The 20,672-nt window shown below is 34.6% G+C and overlaps 1 protein-coding gene across 1 annotated transcript in view; it reads left to right on the top strand.

The window, feature by feature from the left end:
* Positions 1-19,883, top strand: part of LOC149788949 (uncharacterized) — a 145,616-nt gene extending 125,733 nt beyond the window's left edge. Inside the window, exons 27-31 of the mRNA XM_089975093.1 lie at positions 3,993-4,100; positions 6,820-6,914; positions 14,060-14,126; positions 15,069-15,175; positions 16,023-19,883. Coding sequence (XP_089831219.1) covers positions 3,993-4,100; positions 6,820-6,914; positions 14,060-14,126; positions 15,069-15,175; positions 16,023-16,608 — 963 coding nt within the window. The 3' untranslated portion in view covers positions 16,609-19,883. The remainder of the gene's footprint in view (positions 1-3,992; positions 4,101-6,819; positions 6,915-14,059; positions 14,127-15,068; positions 15,176-16,022) is intronic.
* Positions 19,884-20,672: the final 789 nt, after the last annotated feature.

Raw genomic sequence — 20,672 nt, 5'->3', positions numbered from 1 at the left:
GTCAGTCTAAATTATCTGCAGTTCTGGCTTTATGGTTTGGTTTTACTCATGACAGCATCTTTCATTGCCAAGAAAAGTTGCTACATATAGGGAATCAGTCCATTGTCTTGAAACCATGGTATTTCTTGAACTTTTTGCCCCAAGATCCTTACAGGATCCCATAAGGGCTATGAAATAGTATTGAAAGCAAACAACATCAATCAGAGAAAAAATGGGTTGATATATCAACTCAAGCTCTGTTGCCCTGGATTTGATGGGTTATCTGCACAGCTTTTAAAGAACTAAAACAAAAATCAGATAAAAGTTCTTATGCATATTGGCTCATGAGACTAAGGCAGTCACCATAAGCATAGCATCATGAGGTCAGGTCAGTCACCATAAGCATAGCATCATGAGGTCAGGTTAGTCACTATTAGCATAGCATCATTAGGTCAGGTCAGTCACCATTACATAGCATCATGATGTAAGGTCAGTCACCATTAGCACATCATCATGAGGTCAGGTCAGTCACCATTAGCACAGCATCATGAGGTCAGGTCAGTCACCATTAGCATAGCATCATGAGCTTAGGGTGGTTGACATTAGCATAAGATCATGAGTCTAGGGCATTCACCATTAGCATAGCATCATGAGGTTAGGGCATCATCATTAGCATAGCATCATGTAGCTAGGGCAGTTGCCATTAGCATAGCATCATGAGGTTAGGGCATCATCATTAGCATAGCATCATGTAGCTAGGGCAGTTGCCATTAGCATAGCATCATGAGGTTTGAGACAAAATATGGTATGGGTGATATATCTGAAGAAGAAACCAATTTTAAGAGTAAAATATATTTCTTCACTAATACTTACCCAATCATGATATTGGCACACCCTTTCAAGCTCGCCATGCAGCTACATTCCTGGAAGAAGATGCACAATTACTTTAGGTGGCGCTCACCAGATAATATGTACTTTTGAGAGAGTGATGTATGTAAGGTGAAGTAGTTCACATTTAAAACACGCACAGTGGAGAGAATGTTTGCATACCTCTATGCTACATTAATGTAATGTGGATGATATTTCTTTTGGATATTGTACTTTTGGAAATTTTACATGATTTAAGCACACTGCTAACTAAAATGACTGCTCCCTTGTGTTAAAAAATCAGTCTGAATTAGTCTAAAGTACACTATACATAGCAGCTATTAAAATAGGGAAAATGAATTTTGCCCGACTAGACAATACCAGCTTCTGAAAGTGCAATTAATGAATTACCAAATATATAAAATGTAAAAAAAGTTATTGGCTCTTTTTTATACAATTTACCTCTGAAGTTCAGGAAGTGAAAATGACCAAGTAGAGCTAGCACTTTTTTGAAAGGTGCACATTTGAAGTAAAGCCAAGCTGTATACTCTATAACCCATAGTACACCCATCAATCATACACCAAAATAAAGGGAATTAAAGGTTCTTTACATTATACCTAAGATATACAAGGTCTTTTTTAAATAGCCAGTATAACCAGTGAGGAAAGCCGGGGACATTCTTTTTCTTTAAAATCCTAACCCTATGCAAAATGCGATACTGTATAGCGCCACCTTAGTAGTAACTAATGAATGTATGTGATTTGCTACCAATCCCTCTGTCCAAGGGGAAATCACTCATAACTGACTTTGACATTGCAAGAAAATGACTTTTTAGCTCTTTAGTTGCTTAAACAAGCCAAAAGGCATGGGAAACATCTCTTTATCTTGGTATGGCTGGATTTGAAGTAATGGACACATTCCACATGTACTATTTTCAAAGAAACATATTTTACTCTAAAAATTAGTTTTTACATAACTAAAAGAATGGTGAGCATTTGGTAGCATAAATATAACCCTGCTTCTCCAAATTCCACCCTCAATGATGAAGATGAGTCTATAATAAAAACAAACTCGTAACTCTTAATGAAAACAGTAAAATTATGGATAAACATGCATATCTTCTGATGATGAACTACTGCAATCCAGTGAAAACTGCAAGGTTAGCTGCAGTGACATAGTATGTTATATATTGCAGCCAGCTGTCAGTCAAAAGAGGCAATAGCTTCTACAAAATGCATGGGAGCACAAAAATTTGCCAGTATGTGCATTTTTAGATGATGACATTAATATGTACCAGGTTTCACTCCATAAAAAAATGCATCACATTGTATTCTCAAGATTCCATCGTACACTGAATTCATCTACGCAACATAATGGACAATAGCTCCAACAAAAATTATGAAAGCTAAGTGTGTGTGTGTGTGTGTGTTTTGGATTTTTAACATAGCTTTAACAATTTGAGTCATATTGCTATAGTGTGTGTGTGTGTGTGTGTGTGTGTGTGTTTTCTGGATTTTTAATGTAGCTTTAACAATTTGAGGCATGTTGCTATAGTGTGTGTGTGTGTTTTGGATTTTTAACGTAGCTTTAACAATTTGAGTCATATTGCTGTAGTGTGTGTGTGTGTGTGTGTGTGTGTGTGTATGTGTGTGTGTGTGTGTGTCTAGGATTTTTAACATAGCTTTAACAATCTGAGTCATTGCTATAGTGTGTCTGTGTGTGTGTGTGTGTTTAGGATTTTTAACATAGCTTTAACAGTTTGAGTCGTATTGCTATAGAGTGTGTGTGTGTGTATATATATATATATATATATATATATATATATATATATATATATATATAGTACTGTGGCATCATGCTGCAGAAATGTAGCATGATGTCCCACCCAGTCACATTATCCTGACACCAGGCTGACCAGTCCTAACACTAACCTATTAATGCTGTGTACCAAACGAGGCAACCGCTATTACAAAATATAAGTCTTTGGTTTGACTTGGCTGTGGTATGACCCCTTTACCTCTCACATCTGAGGCAGATTCTCTAACCACTTAGGCTACCAGAGAGGTTCAAAATGATTTGTATAGCATCTTAAAATGATAACCATGCTATGTACAAATTTATGTGGCGATTCATCCATTGAAAACTCTGAATCCTGTGTTCACCAGATTCCATTGAAGTGATTTGTCATTACACATGGATAACCATAATATTTGCCTATCTTCAATGCAGTCTATCATTAACTTTGGGACTAGTCTGATGGACACTTGGATTACTATATACCCCTGCCTCCATAAAAATAATTTACTCATATGAAAGCAAATTGATTTATAACAATATGCCTTTCATACAATTTCAGATGTTATTTGAGTCTTTACATGAACCTCAGACCATATCTGAATAAGTTTAGTCAGATACCCTGTGGGTAAAATGGAATGCCAAAGTAGAACAGAGATAAGAAATTTTGAATTTAATGTAGGCCATTTTCCTGCTGGAAAAATTAAGGTCCATGTTATGGATGCATATTAGACCTCACTATAATATTTCAAAACCTGGTTACTGTGACCTAATTTTTCTAATGACTCAAACTTATAGTTTCTCACCTAATGTTGTTATGTGGATACCTCTGGTTGCAGAATTCTTAAACTAAAAATTTGTATGCATTAAAAATAGTACTGTCCATGGCATCCTGATAGATGTAGAAAATTGAAAATAGATATTACATGTTCCAGTACATTTTCTTAACATCTTTTCTTGTTCTTCTGTTTTCTCAGTACACTGTAGAACTGATAATCATTTTTTTAAATGACTTACCAGAGGGGTACTGGAATTAATATTAGTTGTTCTTGGTTACTTCTGTATTATTCTCATTATGAATTGCAGATCAGGGTCTGTGTCACTTGATTAATTGATTACTCATAGCAAACTGCATAGACCCAGATCTGATGCACTGGCAGATCTGGGTCAGTGCCGTTTGCCATTTGAGTCCTCTTATAAGTGATTAAAAACATTCCTGTTATAGATCAGATATAGAAAATGCATGCATTTTACATTTATAATTACCATCCCAGTAAGTTATCAATACATAGATTTCTGGTCAATACTATAAGCTCTCTGCATCATGGTGAGAATATTGTCTGCTTTTCAGTATGTGCCTGGTGTGTGTGATGAACATCATTTAATGAGAAGGTGTCTTGACATGGAGGACTGGTGTAGTGCAGCCAGTGTCAACAGCCATTTGAAGAATTATTCACAGGTAAAAATACCATGTATGACATTGATAATTTCGATACATGTTGTACATGCAAAGTCAGATTTTATAAAACCACCTCTGGAGCATGGCAAATTTGGCCTCTTTCTACAGGTAGCTGCATCACACAGGTTCATTTCCTCTCTAATTTGCCTTTAGGAATACTGAGAAAGTGGCTGTTTAAGAAGAGTGATTGTTTCATAGAGGTCATCTGACTTACCATAAATACTCACTTGTAAGATGAGGCCAACTGCAAACTGCTTGGATCCAGTTATGGGTTGTATAATGCACTGGCAGATCTGGGTCTGTGCAGTTGTAGGAGTAATCAGTAGAACAAACAACATAAACCTTGACTGCCAGCACATTATACGATGGCAGATCATGGTCTGTGTTGTTTATGGATAGACTCAAATTAATAGAGAGTATATACACTAGGTGAGTGTTTTAAATGACCGTTGCAGGTGACCATCATTGTTCAGTAGATTCAAAATAACTCTTCTAAAGTAATCTATGTATAAACTTAAGAAGCAACAAAACAAGGACTAGAGTTACTTCTGTTGTTTGCCATTGCAGATCTCCATACTTTTTATTACATGTTCTCCCCCTTGCCCTCCATCCACTAACCTAGACCCTCCTCGTAAACCATGATCTGGGAGTCATAACAAACATGCTACAAATACCAAATATACTTACGTATAAATTGTATCCAACTACAAACTGCATTGACCCAGATCTAGTATTGCATAATGTGCTGGCGGATGGATGTGAGTCTGTGCATTTTTGGTGGGATGAATTTATAGAACAAACAACATAGACCTTGATCTGCTGCCATTAATTTTGCAGCAGATCAGGGTCTATGCTGTTTGCATTTGGACTGGAGTTATAATTGAATATATATGGTGTTATGTTTCCTCCTGCTGAGATTTATATTTATAAGGTTTGATCATAAAAGTATTCAAAATCCTACTGGAATTGTGAATATATGTAACCACTGACTTCCACCCAGGGATCTTATGGGAGGGATGCAGGTGGTTAATCATATTGACAGTTTATGTACACAGTTAGGTTGCTCAAAAGTTACTACCCAGACAAAAAATTAAGTCAAAAAGTTACATTTTTCCTGGTGATGACCTTGAATGTTACACTGAAGTATGGGCCATAACCATGGAATGTGACCTAATATCAGGGGTCAAGCTAGACTTAAATTTTAGGGAGAAGTGACATCTCCTTTTGGATCAAGCAAGGAGAAGTGAGAACTGAACAGAGAGATGTGGAAGATTTGGAAGCAAAGAAAGATATGCAATATGTGTGTGTGTGTGTGTTTTCATTCTCTTATTTGAATTATGCCCTCTGTTTCTCAGTATGCATATCAGCAATATTCTTTTCAAGTATAAACTTTGCTGTATGTATATTCTTATACAGTGTTTCGGCCATATGATATTAGAACACTGTAGAAGCTAAGCATTGTAATGAATTTTAACTGATAGGAGTAACCAGATTACAGAATTGTAATTGCAAGTTAGTAAAAATGCTTAATCAGTACCCTTAAACAAGAATTGTTTTTTCCTTTATACAATTTCACTAAATATGGCAGTTGAATTTTTTTTTAAAACTTCGTTTTGAAACACCCTGTAACATGTACATGAAAGCAAATGTACGCATGTCTTCATACCATTTTGATCGTCTCAATTTCTTTATTGTCAGTAAAACCATACCATAACTATTTATACATAACACATTAAATCATTAAATTGGCATATTAATGAACTAAAACATTCTTTCCAACTGAATCAATGCAGCCCACTTGTGAATGCATCTATTTTTAGAAAGAGGGTCATTCTTAATAAGTTAATATAACCACTAAAATTCTAGCTTCGTTTAAACGGTCCTTTGATAGGATTGCAGATGTATGGTTTTATTAATTGTCTGCATATGTGTTGTGATGTCAGGCATTGGTTAAATAATATTTAATCCCACTTCAGAATCCTGGTTATATAAAAATTATGATGAGTCAGCAGTTTAGGCATCATGTTCGGAGGATTGTGTTAGGTATTTTCTTGTTTCATTAGGAAAGAGTCTAGGTAAACAGACATATAGAAAAATATTTTTTACAACTCATCCATCACTTTACCCAAAAATGAAATGATTACCAAATTGCTTTTCTTTAATTTATTCTTCTGTATTTGCCCTCATGTAATTAAGAGGGAGCTATGCTTTATTTTTGATATCAGAATATTCTTTGTCACTGTCACCAGTTTCATGCCAGATGTAATTTCAGCCCACCGGTTTAGATGTTCATGTATGGCGTCATTTCTAAGCATGGTACATGTTTTTTTATTAGGGTAAAGGATTGATTTGAATCTTATAGTGCATGAAATTAGTATCAATTCATGTTCTGTAGTTAGTTGTTTACAAATGTTCATTTTTATAATAAAATTGATCCATGCCTGATGATTGTAGTCATAAATGACAGGTGGTCAGGTGGTCACTCATAGTAGAGGTAGCTTATGACAGGTTTTGCTGTAATAATAATAAAGGTGGCATGTGGACAATAGTGTTTTTTAAAATGGGATGGGGTTGGGAGTCTCATTGAAAGCCTTTTAACATATATACCTTTATGACACCTTGTCAGTGTTAAGATATTGTGCATGACAGATGGTTGATTATATTGGTATCCTTATTAATTAGTTATTATTATTTAAACTTACCAGTACTATTTCAACAGGCCCTAACTTTCCACCTTAGAGCAGTAGCTGGACAGAAAGCAAATAGAGATGAATTCAGTGGCCAGTCTGTCAAGATCTTAAAACATTACTACAGGTAGGTCAGGTTCTACAGGTTTGTTTACTGTGTTTACATAAACAGTTAATTGAAGCAGGTTTTAAAGTCATCTGTCTCCAAATATATTTTTGACTTGAGCCTTGATAGATACAAAATATTTAATTTTTACTTTGCTGTGTCAAAATGTCATATCAAAACTTAAAGGCACAATTTTCCTGACATAATATACTCGTGTACAAGTCTCAGTCTACTGCAGTTTCCTAATATAGAAAAGAAAATTTGTGTTGGAAAGCAGCATGAAGCAGAGTGAAAATATGAAAGATTATGATCTTGTTCATCAGTTATACCATGTATAATTGCTTACAACTCAAGTCCATCTGTAAACTACACAGACCCAGATCTGTAATGCACCAGTGTTTCTGGGTCTATGCAGTGTGTTAGGAGTAATCAGTAGAACAAACAACATAGACCCTGATCTTCTGGTGTATAATGACACTTTTTAAAAGCCTGCAAAGATTGCAATAGACAAAAAGTAACTCACCATTTATTTTGCTTTTGTGCCAAGGATAGACAAATGCTGAATTATTAATCTTATTCGAGTACTGATGATTTGGTGTGAGAGTACTGATGATTTGGTGTGAGAATTAACATTTCTAGAAGGAAGCTGACCTGGTGGGTATAAAAACATCATCATGCTCAAACTGAGATCCAACTGAAAATTCTGACATCTAATTATGTCCAAGAACTGACCGGTCAAATGTCAGATTATGGGTTGAGTCTGAATTTAAGCCTGAGAATGTATTTATATTTTTTATACCTGGTAGCACAGGATAGTCTTGATACAGGCTGTTGAGTACAGTAGGCATTACTTATATTCAAAACAGGATAGTGGTTGATACAGGATGTTGAGTACAGTAGGCATTACTTATATTCAAAACAGGATAGTGGTTGATATGGGATGTTGAGTACAGTAGGCATTACTTATATTCAAAACAGGATAGTTGTTAATATGGGATGTTGAGTACAGTAGGCATTACTTATATTCAAAACAGGATAGTGGTTGATACGAGATGTTGAGTACAGTAGGCATTACTTATATTCAAAACAGGATAGTGGTTGATACGGGATGTTGAGTACAGTAGGCATTACTTATATTCAAAACAGGATAGTTGTTCATATGGGATGTTGAGTACAGTAGGCATTACTTATATTCAAAACAGGATAGTGGTTGATACAAGATGTTGAGTACAGTAGGCATTACTTATATTCAAAACAGGATAGTGGTTGATACGGGATGTTGAGTACAGTAGGCATTACTTTTATTCAAAACAGGATAGTCATTGATACGGGATGTTGAGTACAGTAGGCATTACTTATATTCAAAACAGGATAGTGGTTGATACGGTATGTTGAGTACAGTAGGCATTACTTATATTCAAAACAGGATAGTGGTTGATACGGGATGTTGAGTACAGTAGGCATTACTTATATTCAAAACAGGATAGTGGTTGATACAGGATGTTGAGTACAGTAGGCATTACTTATATTCAAAACAGGATAGTGGTTGATACAGGATGTTGAGTACAGTAGGCATTACTTATATTCAAAACAGGATAGTGGTTGATACGGGATGTTGAGTACAGTAGGCATTACTTATGTTCAAAACAGGATAGTCGTTGATACGGGATGTTGAGTACAGTAGGCATTACTTATATTCAAAACAGGATAGTGGTTGATACGGGATGTTGAGTACAGTAGGCATTACTTATATTCAAAACAGGATAGTCGTTGATACAGGATGTTGAGTACAGTAGGCATTACTTATATTCAAAACAGGATAGTAGTTGATACAGGATGTTGAGTACAGTAGGCATTACTTATATTCAAAACAGGATAGTGGTTGATACAGGATGTTGAGTACAGTAGGCATTACTTATATTCAAAACAGGATAGTCATTGATACAGGATGTTGAGTACAGTAGGCATTACTTATATTCAAAACAGGATAGTGGTTGATACAGGATGTTGAGTATAGTAGGCATTATATTCAAAACAGGATAGTCGTTGATGTAGAATGTTGAGTACAGTAGGCATTATATTCAAAACAGAAGAAAAGAGATCCACATTTACAGATCAGTTGAAACTATATCAGTTCTCCTATTTAAAATTTTTACATTCTCTTTATGTCATTCCATGTAATTTTCATTTTCCATTTATGTTTCTTTTCTTTGATATTGATCAATCCATTGCTAAAATAAAGCCCAGAGCAAAGCAAGATTAATTTACCTTTCACTGCATTTGATATCTTTTAACAAATTATTATATCATGCTTTTCTATTTGTATTATACCAGTGTTATGATCTCGACTTTTAAGTATATTGGCCGTAGACCAGCTTATAAGATGGCCTGTTGTCATGATATGTAAACTAAATAGGAAATAATGACATGACACCCTCTCTACATTTTTGCATGTGTCTGCTTCACACCATAATATACTGAAGGTGTTACATTTGTATGTAAAAGGAGGTAGCTCTGACCCAGTGAATAAAGGTCAATTACCGATTTCCCTGGAAAACTGGTGACTTATTTTATTCAACTAGCATTTATCTCACCATCCTAAAGTTTTGACACATTGTACTTGTATATTGTGTTATATTGTGTTTTATGTGTATCTCTCTTCATATCCAAGTGTGCTGAAGATAGATAATCTAAATATTTTCAGTGTCAAATTCCATCGCAGTTATCATTGTCAAAAAATGAACATCAACTTTTTATGATAAACACAATTAATACCCCCAAAGTAACCAATATTGTCTTGGTTTTTAGCTTCATTTATGACTTGTTTCCTTTCTCAAGTTCTCTTTTTTCCTTTCATAGATGGCACCACTGTATCTTCTTATATACATTACCTAATCATAATACATTAGTGAGGTTAAATCAGCTATGTCAAAAATTCAGCCCTTTCAGGTTTGTTTTAGCAACAAAAGTGCTAACAAAGCATTTGATTGCCAGTGTGGAAGTACGAAAAGGAGGCTTCCCTTCAAGGGATTGGTGCCAATCCTGTTGATTCATCAATGACTACTTTGACTCACGCAGTAAAGCATGTTTTCTCTTAAGCCCTCACAAATTATGGATCCACTTCTGGGCAATTCTGTGGAGTTTTCTTACACTAGTAAAATATGTTCCAGCCATATTTCTTCCTATTTCATGCTCAGTCTCCATCATAGATAAATATAACACACTTCTAACTTCATCACATTATAATCTTGTGCGTGCCATTTAAATTGCCTGCTCTTGATTCTGTTATATTTCATTTCAACTCAGTACTTGACCTGGTCTATGAATTAATTTTACAAGTAATTGCTTGTTATTATATGTTGCAAGTTTTTGCATATAATTTACTTAACAAAATATTTTCATTGTTCGCATCCACTTCACAGTAAATTCAGTGCAATGCTTGATTGATTTCACCTGTGTATGTCACTATTGTCTCTCATTAAAGGCCTGGGCATGCCAAACAGTTTCCAAGAGTCAGAAACAACAAAACTTCGAGCACAAAGATTGTTTTCTACATGGTTTCTATACATCTAACAGAAAATTACTCCATGCTTATGTTACCCATTTGAGTTATGGGGGCTAGACTTCAATGCTTCACCATGAAATTGGAGAGATTCTGCCACAAAGTTCCACAAAACGATGGTAGAGCTTATTCGCAATGTAAACTCATTTGAATTTTACTCATGACTGTTCTTAGGCCAGTGGCAAGCTTATTCCAGTAATAGATCTGAGTCACAAAGGTCCGTGGCAAGCTTCATCTGAGTTTTATCCAATCATAATCTAATTAGTTGTAACCAATACATTTAGGTACCATGGTTGATCAGGATTGGTTTTGAAAGCCATTCAGAGGAAGCTTTTACAATTGGCCTAGATCTTCAAGATGTATACCTACATATTCTCATGCACAAGTCTTCCTAGATATTCCTTAGGTTAATGTCCAGGGATACTATATGCCAGTTAGGTTAATGTCCAGGGATACTATATGCCAGTTCAGATCATTCTCTTTTGGTTTGAAAATCAGTCCCTGGGTCTTAACTTGAATTACAGACAGTCATGTCACATGTCCTTGAGAGCTTCATGTCCATAACTTCCAACTATGTTGATGACATTGTAAAACTGCACTAGGTGAGTTATCCCTTGTTCATTATTTTTGTTTTACTTTGGATTCCTCAGCAACAAGGACAGATTCAGTCTCATCCGATCCCAGAATTTTACCCGTTTGTGTATGGAGTTGAAAATGAATTGGAACCATTTTCTGTCTTCATCAGAAACATGTCTTGAAAATCAACAGAATCTATCTTTAGAGAATATCAGCTCAGCAGTTTCTTTGCTTCTTGAGTTCCCTCAATGTGGCAGCAGATTTCTTCTTCCAGAGCCACAGGTTCACGAGACCAGTGCGAATAGTTCTTCTATCCTAGTTGTGACCAAAGCTTTGTTCACTGGACCAAATGATTCCAGTTCTGAATGTATAAGGTCCCATCTAATGATCTTACATAATTTATTGCAGGATCAACCACTATAAACTATAACTTGCACAATCTGCACAGATGCCAGCACATCTGGACCCATGTGCGATGACGTGGAATACAAAGCACCTTTCCTTTGTCTCTCAAATCCCATATCTGAAACCCTCAGTAGTCAGTGCTGTTTCCATATAACTAGAATGGTCTTGATGCAGACACTTTTCTCCAGCCCCTCTGAGTCACAGAGTCTTGCAAAAAGCAAAGAAATCAGAATGCCTTCTGATCCTGATTACTTTCCTTAAATGGGAAAAATCATTGATCAGCTATCTATTGAACTTAACATCAGAGATTCCCAGAATAATTCTGCCTTTCCCTGGCTGATGAAACCACCATGAATGCAGGTCTTCCACCTGAATCCAAAGTTGCTGAACATGCATGGCTAGACCATATCAAGTAAGCCCTCAGCAGAAAATGTTTAACAGAGCAAGTGTTGGACTGAATTCCTCCAGCAAGGAGGCCTACTGCTTTAAAAAATATGCAGAGAAGTGGTTAGTTTTCTTCCAGTAGTTTGAATCTCCATTTACTTCCTTGTTACCACAAATTGCTAACTTCCTCCTTTGTCTCTTGGAGAAAAAGTTAGTTTCCATCACTATCACTTTTCTTTACCGAAAGCTTTCACCCTATATCTGAAATGGCATCTTCCAATGGATTCCGTCATATTTGAATAAAGCACCTTTGAACCAATGTCTGGTACTTTCTTGACTCACCTCTCATATCAAACCAGCTTCCTCTCCATATTAGCTACACAATACAGGATTGGTGGGATAGACACCTTGTCAGTTAATATGAACTATGTGCAGTTTTACCGCAATGGTGTGGCTTCACTCATGATGGCCCCTGCTTTCATAGGCTTCTGCTCATGGGAATCTATCCTTTGTCTTGAAACCTCGATCTTCCTTGGACCCCAAGGTGATCAAGAGGGGCATATATGTCTCATTTTTATTGGAAATCCTATCAGAATAGGATATTATTTTCTTCAAGTCAAAATTATGTCTGCAGATTTTATTTAATATAAAAATGAACAATTATTGAAGCATCTTTATATGCAATACATTTTAGGGCCCAGCATTGAGATATGGAGTCCTAGAGTCTTCATCAATTCCATCCATCCATCTATCTGTTTCTGTATTCTTACTTTTTGTAACCATCATAGCTCTGAAAACTTTGCATATAATTGAATGTATGTTGATATGCCTTACATTATAATTGGATGTAATTTGGTAGATGAATTACCTATTACATATTGATTTGCCTTACATATAATTGGATGTAATTTGGTAGAGAATCACCTATTACATGTTGATGTGCCTTACATATAATTGGATGTAATTTGGTAAATGAATTACCTATTACATGTTGATATGCCTTAAATTATAATTGGATGTAATTTGGTAGATGAATTACCTATTACATGTTGATGAGCCTTACATATAATTGGATGTAATTTGGTAGAGAATCACCTATTACATGTTGATGTGCCTTACATATAATTGGATGTAATTTGGTAGATGAATTACCTATTACATGTTGATATGCCTTAAATTATAATTGGATGTAATTTGGTAGATGAATTACCTATTACATGTTGATATGCTTTAAATATAATTGGATGTAATTTGGTAGATGAATAACCTATTACATGTTGATATGCCTTAAATTATAATTGGATGTAATTTGTTAGATGAATCACCTATTACATGTTGATATGCCTTAAATTATAATTGGATGTAATTTGGCAGATGAATTACCTATTACATGTTGATATGCCTTACATTATAATTGGTTGTAATTTGGTAGACAAATCACCTATTACATGTTGATATGCCTTACATATAATTGGATGTAATTTGGTAGATGAATTACCTATTACATGTTGATATGCCCTACATATAATTGGATGTACATATGTAGATGAATCATATATTACATGTTGATATGCTTTACATATATTAATTGGATGTAATTTGGTAGATGAATTACCTATTACATGTTGATATGCCTTACATATAATTGGATGTACATATGTAGATGAATCATATATTACATGTTGATATGCTTTACATATATTAATTGGATGTAATTTGGTAGATGAATTACCTATTACATGTTGATATGCCTTAAATATAATTGGATGTAATTTGGTAGAGAATCACCTATTACATGTTGATATGCCTTAAATTATAATTGGATGTAGTTTGGTAGATGAATTACCTATTACATGTTGATATGCCTTACATATAATTGGATATAATTTGGTAGATGAATCACCTATTACTTGTTGATATGCCTTAAATTATAATTGGTTGTAATTTGGTAGATGAATTACCTATTACATGTTGATATGCCTTAAATTATAATTGGATGTAATTTGGTAGAGAATCACCTATTACATGTTGATATGCCTTACATATAATTGGTTGTAATTTGGTAGATGAATTCCCTATTATATATTGATATGCTGTGGTAGGTTACACCTTGTGTTATTGAATAAGGCAATTTTGAAAACTGAAAAGCCTACAAAGACTCAGAGATTCTGGAAGAATAATAGGAACCAAGTTCTCAGTAGATCATGTCATATTGTAGATTGTGTTCTGTTGTATTTAGGTTGGCCTTGGAAAAGAAGACCAGTGATGCATTCCGAGAGGAGGAGCTCAGACAGATGCTGAAGCAGGCAAATATAGCATTATTAATGAGTACTTTTGATGTAAAAACTTTAAGTCAGTAAAGAATCCATTTTTAATTGAAAATTTAACTGACCTTAGCACAAATGTAGGATCAATAATCTTTTTACAAAGGGTTGTTACTGACATTTACTGGTTTCAGTCGCTTTGAATGCATGATTAAATTACATTTCAGCTGATCTTCATTCTTCAGCAGGAAAAGCAGACTTTAGTTCTTTTTTCTTTGTCAGAGCCATGATAGCTTAGTTGGTAGAGTGTCGGACTCGTAATCCAAAGTTGTGGGTTCAGTACTCATATATCTGTGTAAATTTGTGACCATGTTTCCTGCTTTGAGCTAAAGCAGCATATGAGACAAGAGGTCACAGTGATATACTTTCATGACCTCAGTGCAGACTAAAAGTATTTCTTTCAGTATACTTTCAGAGGTAATATAATTTTTGATGTAATTAAATAGGAATTTAGTTGGAAAGAAATTAGTGCTGTTCCTTTTAAACATACTGGTACCATGGGAAGGCAGTTTAAAAAAATATATATGCCAGGGTATTTTGATTTCACAGAGTTCATATTAATGATAAGAAAATTCTAAATTGTATCTATGGGTGAGTAACCCATTTTAAAAGTGCCTTCCTTGCATCCCATGTATGTTTTAATGGAACAGCCCTTTAAAAGTTCCTTGCTTGCATCCCAGGTATGTTTTAATGGAACAGCCCTTCAAAAGTTCCTTCTTTGCATCCCATGTATGTTTTAATGGAACAGCCCTTAGTTATTTCCAGAAATTTACAGCATGAGCATGGAATCATTAAAAAATACAAATGAGAGCTTGTCATGAGATTTTTGTTCATTGTTTAGAAAGATCTTTGTAGTAGTTTGAGATTTAAATTTGTATTAATTATATTGAATCAGTCAGATTTGGTGCATCCTGTGTGTTGTAGGTCCTACAGCACTGGTCAGAGCATCATCTGTCTACATCTGATCTAGAAGCTTTTCTGGATACGACACTTGACACTACTGCTGGTCTTCTTGGTCTTCACCTCTTCAGGTATTTAAGGCTTCCCAGAAACACCTCACATCTGTTTATGTTGTCATTTAGTTTATGGAAACCATGTAAACTCATTTACTATGAATCACACATGTTTCATTGGAATACATTTCTTTTGCACAGTTTTCTTGAAAATTTAAAAAATATTTTTCTTGATAAGAACTTTAGTTCAGTAAAAATATTAATTTGCAAAAGTTTGATCTTACCAGTATCTTGCATGTTTTCATTCTGCAAAAATTAAGAGATGCTAGAATTTTATAATTTTCTGGTGGCTGCATTGGCATTGGAACAAGATAATTTTATGTTATAAAATTTGTGTTGATAGAATGCAGTCTCTGTAAAATATTAGTTTTCTTTGGTAGAAAGGGCTAAAGATCCTTTACACAAATAGATCAAGGTTTAAAAAACATGTTATTTACCTGCCTTTCTCTTGTCCATGTCCAGTTAACCATAGGATTGGCCTAGGTCGGCTACCTTGGTGTATCCCACTGGGCAATATTCTTTATTCCAATTCTTTGGCACTAAATAATCTGCTTGTTTTGCTGTACTATAAAACACCAAACCAAGCTGAAACTCTTGTCTGGTTTAAAACAACCAAAGCTTTTTAGCAAGTAGAACTGCCAAATTCATATTTCAACAAATATGATAGCAGAAGTAGAGTATAAAAGTAATTAGAAGAAACTTGAATGTTTAATTTGTGTACAAATATAGAAAGTAACTTGAAAAGGAACTGATTTAATTTCTATCTGCCCATAATTGCATGACACAGTGATTCCAGATTGAGTTGAAATAACTTGTAAAATTTATAAATAAATACTAAAATGAATTTTAATTTATTTATATTTAGATCCATAGATTGTGGTGAATCGGATTCTTCAGATGGTATATCCAAAGATCTGCTGGATAGCTTCTCTCCCAAGTTCTGTCTTAGAGTTTTGAAAAAATTTCTTCATTCCATTCAAAACAACTTTGAAAAATCTAATCCTTTTGTGTTCTCCAAAATCAAGCAATATGTGACAGGAAATATTTTGGACAGCCTTCCAAAAGACATATTTGCTGGAGATAAACTTCCATTTGATCAACTCTGGCAAGATATTATTCAGAATTTGAGCAAGAATTCTGAATCCAGGAAATTCATTTTTGTGAAAAAGAGTGAGATTGATCATCTGAATGAGCAGCTGCATGACCAAGATCAGGCAGTGCCATCTAGCGGTGACACTCAGAGAACTGATGCAGTATTATTTACTTGTGGACATTACTTCACCAAAGTGGGATTTATGTCAGAGTTGACAAAGTTTAAAAAGGAGCTAACATCTGCACCAGTGAAGATGCCAGGAACATCTTCTTTGCTGACTGAGTATTATAGTAGGAAGGGACCACTGCCTCTAGCATGCCCTAAATGTGTTCTTAATTCTGTACCAGAAATATCATGAACTTCCTATTGGCTGTATGTCACAGTAAATGCTAGACTAAGCATCTGTCACATGTTTTGCACCTACAAATCTGTTTTTGAAACATATGTGACACTGTATAGTGATTGGTCAGAGTATTAAATGTATGTTCTGTTTAGAAATTCTTTTCATTTACTCAAGTCAAGTTCAACAGCAAACTGCAAACCTAGATTTGCCATTGCATTATGTGCTGGCAGATTAGGGTCTGTGCAGTTTGTTAGGACTAATCAGTGGGACAAACTACATAGACCCTGATCTGCTGGTAGATTATGTTGTTTGCAGTTGGATATGACTTGTACATATCAACTTACCATGAAAGTTGAGTGCAAATTAGAAAGTAATATGAGAACCTGGGGCAGCAATTTTATATTTATTATATTACTTTGAATTCATATTTATTTTTGATTTATTTTTGAGGTGTAAAGTTTTATGTTTATATGCTACAAACCACATATGTTAAAGTTAAACAAAGAAAGCAGTGTAAAAACAGAACCCCTTCCCCAGTTCCAAAAATTTAAGTACAGTAAAAATGTCATTTTGCTAAACTGTGATAATTGATACCAATGGAGAGGACCCCCACCCAACCATATCTCATGATCTGAAGTCAACATGCCTCATTGAAGTTTAAATTCATCAAATTTGTGAGCACAAATCACAGTATCTTATGATAAAAAGTCAACAGGCATCAATGAGGTTTATTTTTATCAAATTGGTCAGTGTAATTTACAGAAGAATAGTAGGATTTTTCTTTATATTAACTTTAGTTGTAGACCACATACCTTGATGAAAGTTTTTTGGGTGCTTGCACTGACAATTTGTTGGAGGTCTGTCGATTTTGGGGTAAAAATGTCCAAGGTCAGGGTCATGATGACTCATTGAAATAGGTTTTGCACAGTACTTTTGTTCTAAATTAAGTTCCTTGACCATACATTGTGGATGGCTTGCACTTAGGGCAAGAAAGATACTTCAGATCTTGGGGTTTGAAAGAAAATAATTTTTTTCTGGACAATCAGATTAGTTTGACAACACAGATCTGGACCAAACTTTGTGGATTTCTTGCACATGGGATAGGGAAAAAAAATATTGAAGTTTGGTTAAAAAAGTTGAAGGTTAAGGACATGGGGTGATCTGATCTCCAAGGTTGCCATCATGTAAATCTTGTAATTGCTGCTCAGTCTGATTGGATGGTCATATTCACATGGGGTTTACAGAAATAATGTCTGATTTGTCCTAAATGAAAATGATACCAACCCTAATTCCAATATAGCTGCCACAGTGGCTACTTTGAAATTCTTGTTATTGCTTCGAAATATCAGAGATGGTTTCAGCAATTGGCAGTAAAGAAGAAGAAATGATTCTGAATGCCTTGAAAATCTTTTGGCCCATATAGCATCAGTCCCTTTAAGGGACTCTTGTCTTGTAATGACTTTAGTACTTGACTGCATACCTTAATAAAAGTTTGCAGAGGGTTTGCACTTTAAGGCCTTTTGATATGGGGATATAAAGGTCAATGTCAGGTGCATTGCAATTTGAAGTAAAGTAGGTTTTGCACATGACCCTTTGTGCTAGATTAAAATTCCTTGACCATACTTAGTGGCTGGCTTCCACATAGGGTAAGAAAGAACCATAAGATTTTAGGGTCTAAATTCAGAGGTCAAGGTCATGGTAATTCTGTTATGAAGGAAGTTTAGTTCAAGATCATTGAGGTCAAGACCACTGAGAGCCATTAAACTCCAGAGTCAGCAATGCTGTACCAGTGCCGTACATTGGGACGATTAAATATGATGTGGGCATATATTGTACTGCTTATGGTACTCCTGTTTAGAATAATACAATATGCATCTGGAGAACTGTGCAATATAATTTTTGTATTTAAAGGAACAAAATGAAGAATAGTTTTATTGTTGTCTTAGAATAAGTGCAATAAACCTAAAAGATGTTTTGGAGTTTTATTATCAAGCCCATGTTAGTGGGAAGTGAGATGTAGCAGTTATTTTTCATATGCTGGCATCATTAACAGTTCTTTTTAAATGATTTTGGTTTCATATTTTCATCCACATATATTTCCTAAACCTCTTTTAATAGATTTTCATCATACTTGGCATGAATCATTACGAAGCTAAGACAGTTTATTCTGTGACGTGAATGACTAGGGTTTACACTTGGAAATGGCTTTGTTTACTGCTTGTAAACATTTACAAAATTGGTAATGCATGTGACAGTTATATACTGCAACATATCTGCATATAAGATTTGTTGTTAATTCTTTAATTAAAGTATTGAAGATTTTCAAATTTAGAATGTCATCAGTAGGAAGAAAGTTGAAGCAGACGAGAATTGGTTGTGCTACACATTACACAACATCACACATCAAACTCACCTTGCTGAGAAGCATGTCTTAAAATATATTACAGGTATTTACCTTTGAAAACATGTTTTTCAACCATCCATGAGTAACATTTTAATCTAAAGAAACACATTTTCTGTTTTTTTTTTCAGTTATCCATTGCAGTTTCTTACAGTCAGCATATCTAAGTTGCATGTCTAGTTCCATATTGGATTTTTTGATCATGGACATAAATATAGGAAACGATATCGCAATGATCCTAAGCCTAAGGATGATTTACCTAAATTGTCAATGTATTCAACAATGGCATGCTTTAAAAACTGAATGTTGACGTAATGTATTCAACAATGACATGCTTTAAAAACTGAATGTTGACGTAATGTATTCAACAATGACATGCTTTAAAAACTGAATGTTGACGTAATATCAATGTATTCAGCTATGACATGCTTTAGAAACTGAATGTTGACGTAATATCAATGTATTCAACAATGACATGCTTTAAAAACTGAATGTTGACGTAATATCAATGTATTATACAATGACATGCTTTAAAAACTGAATGTTGACGTAATATTAATGTATTCAACAATGACATGCTTTAAAAACTGAATGTTGACGTAATAAGAGATGCATATACAGCAAATGAAACAAAGGTTGAGGAGCAAGATGTAGTATGCACATTGTCTGGGCTTGAAGGCATGTATGGCTAATGTGCAAATTGTTGGAAAGGTTGAGTTTAAAATTGTTTTGATTAAATGGCAATACTGTGATTATTATATGCTGTGTGCATGTTTAGAAATTTTGGTAAATTTTGCAGCCTTAATGATGTATTATATTCATCCCATTGGCTTCGGGGTTTGGTATCATGATCAGTCATAGAAAAATTTGCAATAAAGTTTTTGTTTGAGTTCTTTCATTTGCTTGTGTTTCCTAAACCCCTTGACAGATTTTGTTGTGTTTCCTAAACCCCTTGACAGATTTTCTTCATGCTTAAGATGAATGATTATAAAACAAAGATAACTCATTCTGCAACATCATGTCACTTTTAGAATTGATCACGGTCACATTCACAGAAAATGTGTCTACTATAGTTTTGGTTAAAGTCTGCCCTTTGCTTTCTTTTCCAAAACCCCTTGACAGATTTTCTTCATACTTCAATAAATCATTATCAAGCTAAGACATTTCATTCAGTGACATGTTTGTTCTTCTTTGACCTTAGGATCAAGGTCACATAGACAATTTGCATCAGTGAGTTAGGTTTTGTATTTTCATATCCTTATATTTCATATACACCTTTCTAGAATTTTTTCCATACTTTGAGCAAATCATTTTAAAGATGTGACAGTTCTTTCTGTGATACACTCAGTTGCCCATTTAACCTTGGGGTCAACCATGATCACTTAAAAAAATTTGCATTAAGTTATTTTGCTATTGTTTTTCCATTTGCTTTCCTAAATCATTTGATGGATTTTCTTTATAGTTTCATTGAATCATAATGAAGGTAAGACAGTACCTTTTGCAACATGCTAGCTCAGGTCTTAGCCTTCTTGTCATTGGTTAATAGTAGCATTCACAGATACCTGTATAAAATAAAAAATACAGAATACTGTGAAGCCTTTATATTGTAACATACAAATGTGGAAGGACACATGAACAAAGGCAGTGCACTGTCCAGGTGTCTTATCTTTCCATCCAC

The sequence above is a fragment of the Sinohyriopsis cumingii genome, chromosome 11 (genome assembly GCF_028554795.1).
Source record: "Sinohyriopsis cumingii isolate HCF-2022 chromosome 11, ASM2855479v2, whole genome shotgun sequence".
Lineage (NCBI taxonomy): Eukaryota > Metazoa > Mollusca > Bivalvia > Unionida > Unionidae > Sinohyriopsis > Sinohyriopsis cumingii.
This window is presented reverse-complemented; position numbering and strand designations above follow the sequence as displayed.